The sequence below is a fragment of the Meles meles genome, chromosome 9 (assembly GCF_922984935.1).
Source record: "Meles meles chromosome 9, mMelMel3.1 paternal haplotype, whole genome shotgun sequence".
NCBI lineage: Eukaryota > Metazoa > Chordata > Mammalia > Carnivora > Mustelidae > Meles > Meles meles.
The window spans coordinates 69,857,328-69,873,327 of NC_060074.1; the positions used below are offsets into that span (position 1 = coordinate 69,857,328).

The window sequence follows — 16,000 nt, forward strand, 5'->3', positions numbered from 1 at the left end:
AGTACTGTACTGTATTTGTTTTAAAAATCCACCTATAAGTGGACCCACACAATTCTAATCTGCTCAGCTTTATATGGTTAGATGTATCGGGTAGAAAATTGGAAATGGAACGTTAAAGATTGAGCAAGGCTCTGCATTGTGAATCTGAAAGTGTACAATGTCAAAGCAAGGGCATGCTTAGAGAATAGCAAAGCAGGAAAGGACTCTCAAGAAATTGTGCTCCTGTGATTGCCTTGGACTGCAGAGGCAAAGTGCAAGTCTTCATTCTGAAAGTTGAAATCAGCAATGAGCTAGTGAGCATACATTTCGGATGGGGCTTCTACTGTGGTTATGTAATTGATTGACGGTCCTTCTTAGGAAATACCAGCCTTAGAAACAACCCTTACGTGAAAGAACAGAACACATACTGAAGCCAATCTGCACCCTCTGGCATTTTACTCTTCTCCCTTTGCTGTTCAGAGCAAACATTTACTAACATAGACTCTGTGTAGCAGTTATTTAAACAGACTAAATGTCATTATCATCAAATACCATATGTTCATTCTGCCGGCGAGATTGAGTGCTTCCTATGTATAAAGGATTTGACCTTTCTCCCTCATGCAGTATTATACTAGGCATTTTACAAGATGAGCAGCGTAGGAAAGTCTTCCCTAAAGGGCAGCAGGCCGCAGAAGCAAATGTAAGAAGGGAGAGGAGATCATTTAATAAAAGTGCAGATACTGAGTAGGTTGAAATCAATCTAGATGTCTCAGCGCCCACGTCTGTGGTCTCGTGGCCTCTCAGGACCTGTGGCCTTCTTCAAGAATAACTCAGGTGAACATGAATTTGCTCTAGACCCAGGTCAGGAGAAACTCACAGCTCAGAGGTTAACTGAACTAGTTTTTATATACCTAGGGTAGTTCTGGGAAGGTGAGGAAAGAGTGTTACTTCTTCCTGATCAAGAGAAAAATCAGAATTTCCTTGCAAATAAATATTTTTCATCTTATATTTATATTTTCCATCATATATATTGCATTCATGTATTGCTTTTTGTGATGAAAAAATTATACGTGTTTAGGGGCGTCTGGGTGGCTTAGTCGGTTAAGCGTCTGCCTTTGGCTTACATCATGATCTCAGGGTCTTGGGATTGAGCCCCGTGGGGCTTCCTGTTTCTCCCTCTCCCTCTGCTCCATTCCTCTGCTTGAGTATGCTCTTTCTCTCTCTCAAATAAATCTTGAAAAAAATTATAAAAATCTATATAGGTTTATTACAGAGAATTTTAGAAATACATAAAAATTTAAAGTCATTTATGATTCTTTCTGCTACCTAGAGATGACCATAATTAATACTTTGTCTTTTTTTTAAAGATTTTATTTATTTATTTGACAGAGATCACAAGTAGGCAGAGAGAGAGGGGGAAGCAGGCTCCCCACTGAGCATAGATCCAGATACCGTGCTCGATCCCAGGACCCTGAGACCATGACCTGAGCTGAAGGCAGAGGCTTAACCCACTGAGCCACCCAGGCGCCCCTAATATTTTATTTTTTCTCAGTCTCTCTTACATATATAATTTCTTTTTTTTAAAATATGTGGGATTGGGTGCCTGGGTGGCTCAGTGGGTTAAGCTTCTGCCCTCGGCTCAGGTCATGGTCTCAGAGTGCTGTCAGTATCTTTAGTTTCTTTCAAAAAGGAAGTAAACTTACTTTTTATTAACTATTTGTCACAGGGGCACTTGAGTTGTCTCAGTTGGTTAAGTGTCCAATTCTTAATCTAAGCTTAGGTCTTGATCTCAGGGTGGGGAGTTCAAGCCCCATGTTGGGCTCCATGCTGGTCATGAAGCCTTCTTATAAAAATACACATATATATATTTATCAAAAAAATACATATAGAGACTATGTCAGTGGAATGTAAGAAGTTTAAAAGAAGCCATAGAAACAGAATCTTTAAGGATTTTATGGTAGCTCTCCAATAGGAAACAAATTTAAATTTGGAATTAGGTTGAAAAATTTCTAGTTATAAAATAAGTCATGGAGATGAAATATACAGCATGGTGACTACAGTTAATAATACTGTATTATATAGCCGAAAGTTGCTAAGGCAGTAGGTCTTAAAAGTTCTCATCACAAGATAAAAGAACTTGCCACTGTGTGTGGTGATGGATGTTAATGACTTACATGATGATTAGTTTGCAGTATATATAATTACTGAATCATGTTTTACATCAGAAAATAATATAATGTCAATTATATCTAAATTTTTTTCAAAAAGGCAATTTTGCCAAAATAGAAGATAAGTCTTGAATTGAAGGAAAGGGGTTGCTCTGAAGATACTAATTGATTTAAAATCTTCTTTTAAACAATGAACACTGTTATGCTGTAAATAAACAAATAAACAAACAAAAAAGACTGTTGCAAGTACTTTAAAGGAAACAGATTAAAACTTAAATTCCCTTAAGTTTATTTAAATTATGATATTCCATTAAATTTCCTTTAAATTATAATATTTAACTTAATCTCTCTGATTCGTCTGTTTGGAATCTGTATGCGGGTTGACTTCTGAAAACAGCGAACTGAGCTAACGGCTCATCAGTCCATATAAACATGTAGAAAGGCCAGATAGAATAAAGCTAACAAAATACCGCCTCCCCGCTGGATCTGTTCACCGAAATGCCTGTAAGCCTTCCCATAAAGGAAGAAGAAAAGGAGGAGGAAGGCAGGGGAAGGAGAGAGGAAGAAACTAGCCAGGCTGGAAACAGTAGGAGCAGTCACATACCTAACTGTAAACACAATTTCTGTGTAGATACTTTTGTGCTCTGATAAAGACATTTTTATGGATAGACTGTAGTTATCTCTCTTCTTTTTTTTTTATTTTTTTTATTTGACAGAGAGAGATCACAAGTAGACATAGAGGCAGGCAGAGAGAGAGAGGGAAGCAGGCTCCCCGCTGAGCAGAGAGCCCAATGCGGGACTCAATCCCAGGACCCTGAGATCATGACCTGAGCCGAAGGCAGCGGCTTAACCCACTGAGCCACCTAGGCGCCCGGTTATCTCTCTTCTATATCAAATTGGTACTTTTTATGAAGAATCTTTGAGCCAGAGTTAAAAATTGTTGTAGTCAGCCATAGACTTTCCTTGCTTCCTTAAATCCTAATCTGAAAAAGTACTTATTGACCCAAGGATATTTAGACCTTGAGTTCTGTAACTTTGAGAGGATTATTATGTGTGTATGTATGTATGTATATAAATATATGTAGAGAGAATATGATCATCTCTACAAAAGTCTAGAATAGCATTTTTTGAGAGCTCTATTTTATTTTTTAAATTTAATTTTATTTAAATTCAATTAATTAACATGTAGTGTGTTATTAATTTGAGAGGTAGAGTTCAGTGATTCATCATTGCATGTAACACCCAGTGCTTATTACATCATGTGCCCTCCTTGATGCCCATCACCCAGTTACTCCATCCCTCCGACCCCTCTCCACCAGCAACCCCTTTTGCTTCCTGTGGATAAGCATCTCTTCTGCTTTGTCTCCCTCTCTGATTTTGTCTTGTTTTATTTTTCCCTCCCTTCCTTCATGCTCCTCTGTTTTGTTTTTTAAATTCCACATATGGGTGAAATCATATGATAATTATCTTTCTCTGATTGACTTATTTCATTTAGTATAGTACCCTCTAGTTCCATGTCATTGCAAATGGCGAAATTTCTTTTTTTGACGGCTGCATAGTATTCCATTGTGTATGTATGTATGTATGTATGTATAGCTAGCTAGCTAGCTAGCTAGATACACACACATCACATCTTTATCCTTTCATCCATCAGTGGACATCTGGGCTCTTTCCATAGTTTGGCTGTTGTGGACATTGTTGCTATAAACATTGGGGTGCACATGCCCCTTCAGATCACTACATTTGTATCTTTGGGGTAAATAATCAGTAGTGTAATTTCTGGGTCATAGGGTGGCTCTAGTTTTAATTTTTTAAGGAACCTCCCTATTTTTTCCAGAGCAGCTGCACCAGCTTGCATTCCCACCGGAAGTGTAAGAGGGTTCCCCTTTCTCCACAGCCTTGCCAACATGTGGCGTTTCCTGACTTACTAATTTTAGCCATTCTGACTGTATTTTCTTTTAAGTTTTTTTATTATTTATTTGACAGACAGAGATCACAAGAAGGCAGAGAGGCAGGCAGGGGCGGCGGGAGGAGGGAGGGAGCAGGCTCCCCGCCTAGCAGAGAGCCTGATGTGGGGATCGATCCCCGGATCCTGGGACAACGACCTGAGCCGAAGGCTGAGGCTTTAGCTCACTGAACCACCCAGGTACTCCTCTGACTGTATTTTTTAAACATTTTTTTTGGGTGGCAAAATATATATAGCATGAAAGTTGCCATTTTAACCATATTTAAGCGTACAATTTGGTGGCATTAATTGCATTCACAGTGTTGTACAACCATCACTATGACCTATTTCCAAATTTTTTCATCACCCCAAACAGAAACTCTGCACATTAAGCAGCAGCTCCCCATTCCATCCTCCCCCGGCACTGGTGTAACCTCTAATCTGCATTCTTTCTCTCTGAGTTTGACAATTCAAGATATGTTATAAAAGAAGGGTCATGCAGTATTTGTCATTTTGTGCCTGGCTTATTCACTTAGCACAATGTTTTCAAGGTTCATCTGTATTGTAACATGTATCAGAACTGAATCCCTTTTTATAGCTAAATTAATATTCCAGCATATTCATATATCACATTTTGTTTATCCGCCCATCAGTTGATAACACTCGGGTTGCTTCTACCTTTTGGTTATTGGGGATAATGCTGCAGTGAGCACTGGCCTACACGTCTCTGTTTGTGTTCCTAGAGTGGCATTTTGCAAACTGAGAAATATGTAGATTCTTTATATAGGAATATTAAGTCATCTGTATTCCTGATGTTGATTAAAATTATTATTTCAGTGTTACTTTGGTATATACAATATAAAATGAAGAACTACTTATGCTTTTTTTTTTTTAAGATTTTATTTTTAGGTAATCTCTATACCCAACATGGAACACAAACTCACAACCCCAAGATCAAGAGTCCCATGCTCTGGTGACTGAGCTAGCCAGCCTCCCCAGAACTCCTTATGCTTACAGCTCTTGTAAAATCAAAACCAGTTTTTCAGTTAAGTAAAAATAAAAGCATAAAGTCAACGTAACTAAAATGAACAATTTTTATCAAATTACATTTACTGAAAATAAATCACTTTTGATGTCAGTAGTGTAAAAAGATACTTTTTTTTATGGACCATTATAGTTAGCCTTCATCACTAGTATGTTTCCTTAAGTGAACTTTTTAAACCACTAATCCATTATTTTGATGGGCAGTCTACTTGCTAGAGCATTCCAAAATATAAATCTGGAAAACAACAATTTAAAGAAAAGCTTTTTGTTACTGTAACAGTTGCATTAATGAACTGTTGGCAAGCAGGTGCCTGTAAAGGCAAATCTACAGAACACACCCACTTGCTGTCAGATGCTGATTGCTACAGCATAGATTTTAGTCATTTGCGTAATCCCACAGTTACTTCTGTTGGAGCTTGCTAGAGTAGGTAACATCATGATATTACTTGATCTTCCTTTATTGCAAATACCACTTATTTATGTAGCCTATCTCTGCTTATTATAAGACCATTTCCATGGAACTAGCACAGCACTCTATAAAGTCTTATGTTGTTTTTATGTTAAATCAAATTTGTAGTTTGTTAAATTAGAACCGAAAAGTCTTACTCTGTGAAAATGTCTTTTACTTACAAATTATACCACAATAATTTAGTTTTTCCTAACTGTAAAAAATTTTTAAATGAGCATAACAATGGGACACAAAATAATAGTTGTTATTTTTAACATCTGTATATGTTTACCAGCACTTGAAAGAAAAATTCTGTCTCTCCAAGGCATTACTTGGCAATATCTTAAATGTAAACTTGAAAATTAGCTGGAACAATGAAAATCCCATGTGGTGCTGAATTATAAAATGGCCATCCAAAGATTTAGAAATTCTCTCTTTTTTTGTTTTTTGTTTTTTTTTTAAGTTCTGCACCCAACGTGGGGCTCGAAATTATAACCCTGAGATCAAGTGTCACATGCTCTATTGACTGAACCAGCGATTTTTTATGGTCACAGAATTTAGATACCCCAAAGAATTCACCAGAACATACCATAGGATAACATTCCCCTGTTTTGATAAATACTGGTCCAAACATTAGTGCTTGACTTGCATTAAATTCTAATGCTTTACTGACAAAGAGTTGATCCGTGTTAAAAATAGGGGGGCTTATGTTTTCCAAATTTCACATCATATGAACTCTTTTTTTTTTTTTTTTTTTTTTTAAGATTTTATTGTTAGAGAAGGGGGAGAGAGAGCACAAGAGAGGTGAGAGGCAGAGGGAGAAGCAGACTCCCTGCCAAGCAGGGTGCCCTACTCGGGACTCAATCCCAGGACCCCAGGATCATGACCCAAGCTGAAGGCAGATATATGCTTCACCGACTGAGCCACCCAGGTGGCCCTCATGCAAACTCTGTCTTAAGAATAAAGTTCATTTATTATTTCTTAATAAGAATAGAATTGCCATATGGATGAATAATTGTCTTGCTCAATTAATGCATTTTCTTTCTACTTGGAAAGCTAGACTATGGGAAGAAGGTTGAGGAACACAGAACCTCTGCACACAGTAGGCACTCAGTGTGAGAGGGGTGTTTTGAACCCTCCCTTCAGCACCTATGTCACTAAAAGGAAAACATCAGCAAAGAAACCTTAAATGTCTCATTTAGTCAATAATTTTCCTTTCTCTTGATTCCCTATTGACCCCATGCCAACATTTCAACTTCTGTTTTGTACCTAGTTATACCACCTTAAAAACAAGTTCACAGTGTTTTTAAGAAATCTCAATTCTTATCCTGTGACAAAAAATTTGTAACAAATAATACTGATTTACATTGTGCAGATTCCCAAAGGGGAGTCCCCTTTCTAACCAAGTTCATTCTTCTTTAATTGCTTACCTGGAATGGGGAATTACTAATCTCCTGTTTACTTACTGCCAATAACATGCTTTTCATTTAAAAATATGAATTTTTTTATACCTAAGTGATTTTGTATCTAATTGTATTCATGATTCTTGATTACCTGTATTTTGTCTCCACAAAAGTAATAAGTACATGTGATTTAGTTAACTTAGAGAATGCCCTTCTCATAGACATTAGCAGATGTACACTGCAGTATCTCTGTTTTTTCATTTAAAAAATTAAGTTTATTATTTTTTTATGATGTCACTCTGCAGTAGAGTTTTCTGGTATTTAATACATTTCAGATGTAAAGTATGGCTTCCCTACTTGCCAGGTCACCACTGAAGGTCAGGAACCCACCCTTATCTCCTTTTCAGGACTTTGCTGTATATAGTACAAGAGCAAAAATATATTTTGAATAATTAGATAAATAATATCAATCGGTATTACCTGAACCTGTTTTAGCAATAGTTCAGAAATCCTCTGTTAATTTGGTGATGACTCTTCATCAGACCAGTAGAAGTTCGGTCTCCTACAAGAGACACGATGCAGAATGAAAAAACACATTCAACTATTGGGAAGAGGGCTTTTCTGTAAACAGATAGGGCCTCTTGCCTCACCGCCACCCTCTTCACTACCTGTCATGCTGGCTTGCCGGGACGCACCCCTGCTTCTGCCCCTTCAACACCATTTCCTTTTTAAATGTCAGAAAGTTACAGTCGAAATTCTCAAACTTTTAAGAAGGCTGCGAAACACAGAGTTCTATCAGCAGCACATACTTGTTGAGCATGTATCTACGTAAATCTATGTAAAAGGAAATTGAACGGGCAACCTATTTTAGGAGACTTTTATAAATGTGCAATCTTCTGTAACTTTGTATTTGATTTTCATGCAGGCAGAAATACTCAGTGTCCTCAGTCACAGAAACATCATCCAGTTTTATGGAGTAATTCTCGAACCTCCCAACTATGGGATCGTCACAGGTAGGCACGCATTATTTGACTTCTTTCTTTCCCCAGTTACCTAGCTTTTGATTCCTTAATATGCTAAAACGCTTAATATGAGGTTCAGTCATGAATTGTGCGCTACTGTCAGATGTCACTTTTGTTGCTATAAAGCATTAATAAAACTGATTATATCAATATAATTAAGAATGGTGCTTCCACTTCTACCCATGTTTAATTGTGCTAATTATATCTGCGTAAATGCTATTTAAATGCACTCGCAGCTGCAATACCAATATTTAAAGGTGCCGTTTAACTAAAATTTCATTTAATTAGCTGAAATGAGCGATGTTTTTTGTAACTCTGTGACCTTTTACAAATTAAGATTTCTTGAGCTGTTCGTGTTGTAATTCTTTGCAAGGTATTTTAGTCCCATTAGAGCGTTCTTTCTTCAAGGTCTCTGACGTGAGAACAGTATTTTTCAGGTTTGGCCATCTGGGTTGGTAATGACCTTGATCTAAATTACACATTTGGAACAGCAGTTTATAACTGATGGGAATACCCTTTCCAAAGAGGAGTGCACAGAAAATTTTGCCATATAAAAACAAAGACAGACACATATTTTTAATACTTTGTACTCATGGGGCGCCTGGGTGGCTCAGTGGGTTAAAGCCTCTGCCTTCGACTCAGGTCATGATCCCAGGGTCCTGGGATCGAGCCCCACATCGGGCTCTCTGCTTGGTGGGGAGCCTGCTTCCCCCTCTCTCTCTGCCTGCCTCTCTGCCTACTTGTGATCTCTGGCTGTCAAATAAATAAATAAAATCTTTAAAAAAAATACTTTGTACTCGTTATTATACAATCCAATGAGCAGCTTTAGGTTCATAATAAGTATCACGTTCAATTCATAGTAAGTAACTTTGGTCAGGTTCTTTAGTGTGGCAGTTCTTTGATTAAAACAAAACCAACCAGAAAACCTTCAAAGATTAACCCCCTCTTCTGCTATAGTGTTAACTACTTGGATTGTCTTTACAGAGAATAAGAACAAAACATCATCCATAAAGAGATGTGAGTTAGGTACTCTTTATAAATTATCTCTCCTGATACTTGAAATGACCCCATGAGATATATAAAATAATTTCTATGAATAATTTTTATAAATAAGAACTAAAACTCTAACTTAAGTACCTTTCCCAAGGTCATCCAGCTAGCGGTAGAACTGTTGGTATAAATTTCTCAGGTTGATCTTACACAGAAGCTCCGTCTTGTCTATGGGCTAGTTCCAGAAGGCTGAGTACGCTGGTTCTTACCCGCCTCGGGACATGGTTGCTGTTACTTCCACCTTCGAGCAGCGAGCAGTTTAACATACTTTTACTCTGATAAACAGCATTTTTACCTAAATTCTTAAGTGGAGGGAATTTTATCCCCATTCAGCTATGTTTAGATCTATGCCTTAAGACAGGGTAATGTGGCAGCTTTCAGTCTCGAGCCTGTATATTTCCTATTAACCTGAGTATCTAAGAATGGGTTATATTCTAGTGTGTAAACCTCGTTTAATCTTTTAAGTCACATTTCTGATTTAAAATTAAATCCTGTCCCTGACCCACTTGCCATATTGCTTCCCCTTTCCTAGTCCATTGTATTTACTTTTTACTAGTTAGGTTTACCTTAAAAATCTGAATCCAGTTTTCTTTCTTTCCTTTTTTTAAAGATTTTATTTATTTATTAGAGAGCACCAGTAAGGGGAGGAGCAGAGGGAGAGGGAGAAGCAGACTCTCCGCTGAGCAGGGAGCCTGGAAAAGGGCTCAATCTGAGGACCCTGAGATCACGACCTGAGTCCAAGGCAGACGCTTAATGGGCTGAGCCCCCCCCCCCCAGGCGCCCCTGAATCGAGTTTTCTGATCATTGTTTGTGGCTTAAGTTATATTTAGTAGATGAAAATGTAGTGCTCCAAAGAGATTAGAAACTGGAGTTCTGGTCTTATACTCTTAGCCTGATTTAACCCTTTGAGTGGAAGACTTTAGCTTTAATGAACTCCATGGACTATTCACGAAGTCTTGTAGTTTCTTGAGGTAAGTCTGAGGAGTAGAAAAAGGGACTGAAGTCATGGTGTGAATTCCTTTTTCCAAGAGTTTTTTCTGAGTCCCGGGAGGATGTGAGGGACAGTCACTGTTTACTCAACCCAGGTCTTTTCATCCAAAAGATGAAGAAAGCATCCAAGGACTTGGGTGAGAAAGTTTGATTTCACTTAGTTATTTTATGGACTAGCCAGTCCTTTGTTTCATGCATCTTTACCTTCCCCAAATCTTTGGTTATCATTGATTAGTTCTTTTTAGATCTACAACTGTTTCCCTATAGAGCCAAGAATAAGCAACTGTTAACATTAAACATTTCTTTTTTTTTTTTTTTTAAGATTTTATTTATTTATTTGACAGAGATCACAAGGAGGCAGAGAGGCAGGCGGAGGGGGAGGGGGGAAGCAGGCTCCCCACTGAGCAGAGAGCCCAATGCTGGGCTTGTTCCCAGGGCTCAGTCCCAGGACCCTGAGACCATGACCTGAGCCCAAGGCAGAGGCTTAACCCACTGAGCCACCTAGGTGCCCCAACATTAAATATTTCTTTAAAACCACACAAGTTTCACAATTGTCAGGAAATAGTAAATTATTTATTTATAGCTCTCTTATTGACCTGTGAGGTTGATTATTAAAGATACTTCTTAGCCAGGTTTTGGTGTTTTAAAATATATTATTTTGATAAGGTTAATTTTGTTTCTGGAGATACTAATTTTAATTGTATGTTTACAAGTATCTACCAAAGAAATATCTGAGCTCTTCAGACCACTTCCTGCAGCTTCAAGATCAGCCATGTTCTGTGCCTACATGCAAACTGAGCCTAGTCTGGGGACTCAGATGGGCTGGGGATGACAGCACTTCTTCTGCCTCTTGAAATGGACACAAATAGGTCTAATATGGGGAGGTTAAGGGAGAAAAGAGAGGCAAACAGGCAGAGAGTCCTTCATCACTCAGCTTAGCCAGCTCCCCCTCTTTTGAACTCTGTCATCTTCCTCAGATTTTGGGGTTCTGTGAGGGGAAACTTGAATGACTTGAATCCATTCCACTTGAGTTTGTTCATAGGAAAGGTTGTTGCAGGAAGAAGCTGTTGGTGCTCAGATGGAGGACTTGGAAGAAAATTTATCAGAGTGTCAGAATAGAATGTCACTGGGAATTGGGATATGTGTCTTGTCCTGATGCTGCCAAAGCTGCATGGATGGGTCTGATGATCTGTGTCTCCGTTTTCTCCTATGTGAAGGAAGGGACTAGAATAGATGATTCTGGGATGGGAGTGTGTATGTATGTGTGTGCACCCCTGTGTGCGCATGTGTGCCGAAACTTTTCATCACAGACTTAGAAAACCTGCTTATAGGGGGACCCAGGGAAGAGTCCAAGAGGCAGCTGCCACTTGGTTTCCCTTGGACGGGAAGTAAGCATCTTCCCTCTAGATCTACAAAGAAATGGAGTGACCAGAACCTCAGACTCCAAAGTCAAAAGAAACAATTCAATAATGGGTCAAGTTTTCTTTCATCTTTGGAAACCTCTTAATTCTGCTCCCATTCTTTTCTCTTTTTTTCTTTTCTTTTCTTTCTTTCTTTTTTTTTTTTTTCTTAACAAGTATTTACACAAATACTTGATGGCTGGGAGTGTAATGGTAATTACTCCTGGGAAGGAAGGTGTTATACACTGGGTCACGTGGTTCTTTTAGAGCCAGTTTGGAGAGGAACGCTGCATAAAGTACCTGGAGGCAGACTGGGTCCCAGGACTCCAGAGGAAGGTGGCTGAGGGTCTCAGGGCCTGCGGAATTGCATCTTTGTCCTCTATGGCTGCTGTCACCTCTTAAATTTGTTACTAATTTTACATGACCTCTCACCGCTACTCTCAGAAAGGGTACTAGTTCTACAAGATTCTTTGACAGACCCAAATCCTCATTAAAACTCAAGCATGGAGGGGCACCTGGGTGGCTCAGTGGGTTAAGCCTCTGCCTTGGCTCAGGTCATGATCCCAGGGTCCTGGGATCGAGCCCCTCATCGGGCTCTCTGCTCAGCAGGGAGCCTGCTTCCTCCTCTCTCTCCCTGCCTGCCTCTCTGCCTACTTGTGATCTCTGGCTCTCAAATAAATAAATAAAATCTTAAAAAAAAAAAAAAAAACAAAACTCAAGCATGGAAAACATTAATTTTTAAGTGCCTGATTTCATTTCCTTGAACTCAGTCTTGATGTATTTCAGTCACAGACACATCTAATTTGCATGTTTTGATGTTGTGTTGATCTTATTAGCCAATTAGAAATAAATGTCACGTTTTGTTAAAACAAATTCCAGACATTTACCTAAATTCATTTGTACTATTAGTTATAATCCAAATTAAGTTTACTTGGTAATATTATAAAGAGATTCTGTGATAATGGCGTTTGTTTCAATAAGATTGTGACTATATGTTTACATTTTTCTTTTTTCTTTTTTAATGTTTACATTTTTCAAAGCCAGCTATGGTTGCCATAAAACTAAAAGGGAAAAATTAACTTAGAAATCAAAAGGAAATGTTTCCTTAATATGGTTCTTAATGACCCTTTTTTAAATGAATTAAAACAAATGTTTTATTCCAAAGTCCAATAAACTGTGTTCTAGGGGGAAGTGAAGTGGTTTTTAAAGCATATATCATGTGTGTATAAGGTGGGTCCTTAATTTGCAATGAGAAGACCAAAAGGATGAAATAATTATATGCCTTTTTACAATGGTTTACCTACAAACATATTTAAAGATCATGTTTTATATGAAATAGTATAATTGTACTGCCTTTCTTGCACCCTCACATTCATGAAGCAATTTTGTTTCATAATGTATCTTCCACATCCGTGTTTTTTTCATTATCTGAACCCATTTTTAAATTATCTTAACATGGTTTTCAAAGTACATCTCCAATGGAAAAACACTGTGCTGTGTGTCTCCTCCACTCCCAGTACTGTACTTCACTTCAGGCACTTCTGGTCACCATAGTTTTCCCACACCAAGTGAGTCTGTGAGACCAAGTGAGACCATCTGGGTATTCTGCAGTTTAATTCACTTCTAACATGATCTACCTAGAGATAGCGTCAGATACCACAGGTTAGGGTTCAGTCCTGTAAGAGTTCCCCTCCCCCTAGCAGATGCCAGTTTAAAATTCAGGTTGTCACCCATACTTTTGACTACTGGCTGTAAATAGAAGGTTGCCACATGCCCTCTTTGGATTTGATCAAATACTGGAAGAGCTCACAGAACTCAGGGAAACAGCTTACTTACTGGATTACTGGTTTATTGCAAAAGATATATATATGAAAAGATATCAAATGAAGAGATACATAGGATGAAGTCCAGAATGGTCCTGAGCACAGGGTTTTCTGTCCGTTTGGGGTTTGGGGTGAGCCCTCCCAGCATGTGGATGTGTTCTCCACCAATCTTGAAGTTTTCTGATTCCCATCCTTTTGGATTTTTATATGTTTTGTTACATAGGCATTGTTGATTAAGCACTGGCAGTTGGTGATTTTCAACAACTCCAGCCCTCTCCCCTCCCCAGAGGGGATTCTAGTTGGTTCTCCTGTGGAATAGCTCCCATCCTAAGGGGCTTTCTAAAAGGCACTTCATTAACATAAACTCAGATGTGGTTGAAAGGGGCTTGTTATGAATAACAACACACTTCTTTCACCTTGATGGCTCTGGAGCTAATTGGGGAACCAAGGACAATGACCAAGTACTATAACAAAAGATGCTCCCATTACTCTTATTGCTTAGAAAATTACACAAGTTTTAAGAGCTTTGTTTCAGAAACAAAAAGAAGACAGATAAATATTTCATAATATAAATCCCAGGATCCCAAAATCCGCTTTGCTGTAGTCTAAGATGTTCAAAATACAGTAGTTTTAGATTTCTGTGTGTGCCATCTGGATACTCATCCCAAGCTTTGAAGTATCCAATGCCATAACATTGGGGTTGGTGGATATTTTAGTCCCACAGGGCATATTTATAACCATAACTGTATTGCTTTTTTAAGTGATTTTTTTTAAAGATTTTATTTATTTGACAGAGGGAGAGAGAGACAGTGAGAGCAGGTACACAAGCAGGGGGAGTGGGAGAGGGAGAAGCAGGTTTCCCGCTGAGCAGGGAACCCAAGCAGGGCTGGATCCCAGAGCCCTGGGATTATGACCTGAGCTGAAGGCAGAAGTTTAAGGACTGAGCCACTCGTGTTTTCATTGGCATCCCACAGTTGCAATGGAGAGTTTGTATGTCCAGAAGTAATTATTCTGTGTTAAGTTTTGTTTTGTTGCCTCTTTTTTTTTTTTTGGTTTCTCACTCATAGGGGTGACTTGCTAGGCCTTTAAAATTTATCTTTGATTAAGGTAATCTCAGGCTCAGTTATTTTTTGCCAGATATGTTTTGCTGTGAAAAATAAATTGAGAGAGTACCCTATGAGAGATTTTAGACTTTATCTTAGTAAAAGGTGACTTCCTCTTTTCTGAGGAGTAATTTTTTGGTGGTGAAAGTGAACATTACTTTATATTTGGCATCTACAGTAACTCTTAAAGGTCCAGAGAGAATCTTAAACTAAATGCTATTTTAATAACCAAAAACTATTCGAATACTGTATCACCAAGCATATTTTTATCTGTAGAAGGCAGTTTACTTTTCTAGATTATGTGGTAAGATAGATTTCTAAGACCTTCATTGTTACGTTGGACCAGACTATTTCATAGTAAAACTTAAAGCTCTATGCCATTTCTTTGTTCATCTAAGATTATCATTGTAATTTTATGCTATTTGGTGGCTATTAATAATTTGATGTAATAATTTGATGTAATAATTTGATGTAAAAGTAAAAATTATACAAAAACAAAAAACAGTGAATCAAATAATAGAGACTCATCAAGCAAATAGAATTTTTAAGAAATAGGACCCCATGGAAATTCTGGAGTAGAAAAGGAAATAATTTTTTAAAAAAATTCTCTAGGGCACCTGGGTGGCTCAGTTGGTTGAGCGACTGCCTTCAACTCAGGTCATGATCCTGGAGTCCCGGATCGAGTCCCACATTGGACTCCCAGCTCCATGGGGAGTATGCTTCTCCCTCTGACCTTCTACCCTCTCATGCTCTCTCTTACTCTCTCTCTCTCTCAAATAAATAAATAAGATCTTTAAAAAATAATTCTCTAGAGTGACTTAACAGCAGATTTGAGTTAGCAAAGAAAAAAAATCAGTGAACTTAAAATTGGGCCAATAGAAATTATCCAGTCTGAAAAATAGAAAAAACTTGAGTAAAGAGGAACAGAACCTCAGAAACCTATGGACGACATCAAGTGTACCAATTAATATGTAGTAGAGAGAGAAGAGGAGTAGAAAAATATAAAAATAGAAAATGGAAAAAATAGAAAAGTATTTGAAGAAACAATGGCCAAAAAAACTTCCTGAATTTCATAAAATGCATGTATCTACATACTGGAGAAGCTTGATGAACTCTAAGTAGGATAGATGGAAAAGAACCCACACCTAGACACATCATAGTCAAACTGTGTTTTTGTTTTTAAAGATTTTATTTATTTATTTGACAGAGCGAGAGAGAGATCACAAGTAGGCAGAGAGGCAGTCAGAGAGAGAGGAGGGAAGCAGGCCCCCCACCCCCAAGCAGAGAGCCTGATGTGGGGCTCAGTCCCAGGACCCTGAGATCCTGACCAAAGCCGAAGGCAGAGGCTTAACCCACTGAGCCACCCAGGCGCCCTCAAACTGTGTTGTTAAAGACAAAGTGAAAATCTTGTAAAGAGCAAATAAAAACAACTTCTCACCTATAAAGGAACAATATGATTAATGGCTAACTTCTTATCTATAACAAGGAAGGCCAAAAGCAGTAGACATTTAAAATGCTAAAAGAAGAAAACTATATCTAGCAAAAATTATCCTTTAAAAATGAAGACAAAGCAAAGATGTGCTTGAATAAAGGATGAGAGAATTTGTTGCTATTATTTCTGACTT

The 16,000-nt window shown here is 38.1% G+C and overlaps 1 protein-coding gene across 5 annotated transcripts in view; it reads left to right on the plus strand.

The window, feature by feature from the left end:
* The window catches only part of MAP3K20 (mitogen-activated protein kinase kinase kinase 20), a 179,548-nt gene that overhangs the window by 75,761 nt on the left and 87,787 nt on the right, over positions 1-16,000 (plus strand). For all 5 annotated transcript variants that reach the window (XR_006820236.1, XM_046018301.1, XM_046018299.1 and 2 more), the window contains exon 3: positions 7,913-8,000. Coding sequence is in view for 4 of the 5 variants with exons in the window: in XM_046018301.1 (XP_045874257.1) it covers positions 7,913-8,000 (88 nt within the window). In the remaining variant the exon portion in view is untranslated. The remainder of the gene's footprint in view (positions 1-7,912; positions 8,001-16,000) is intronic.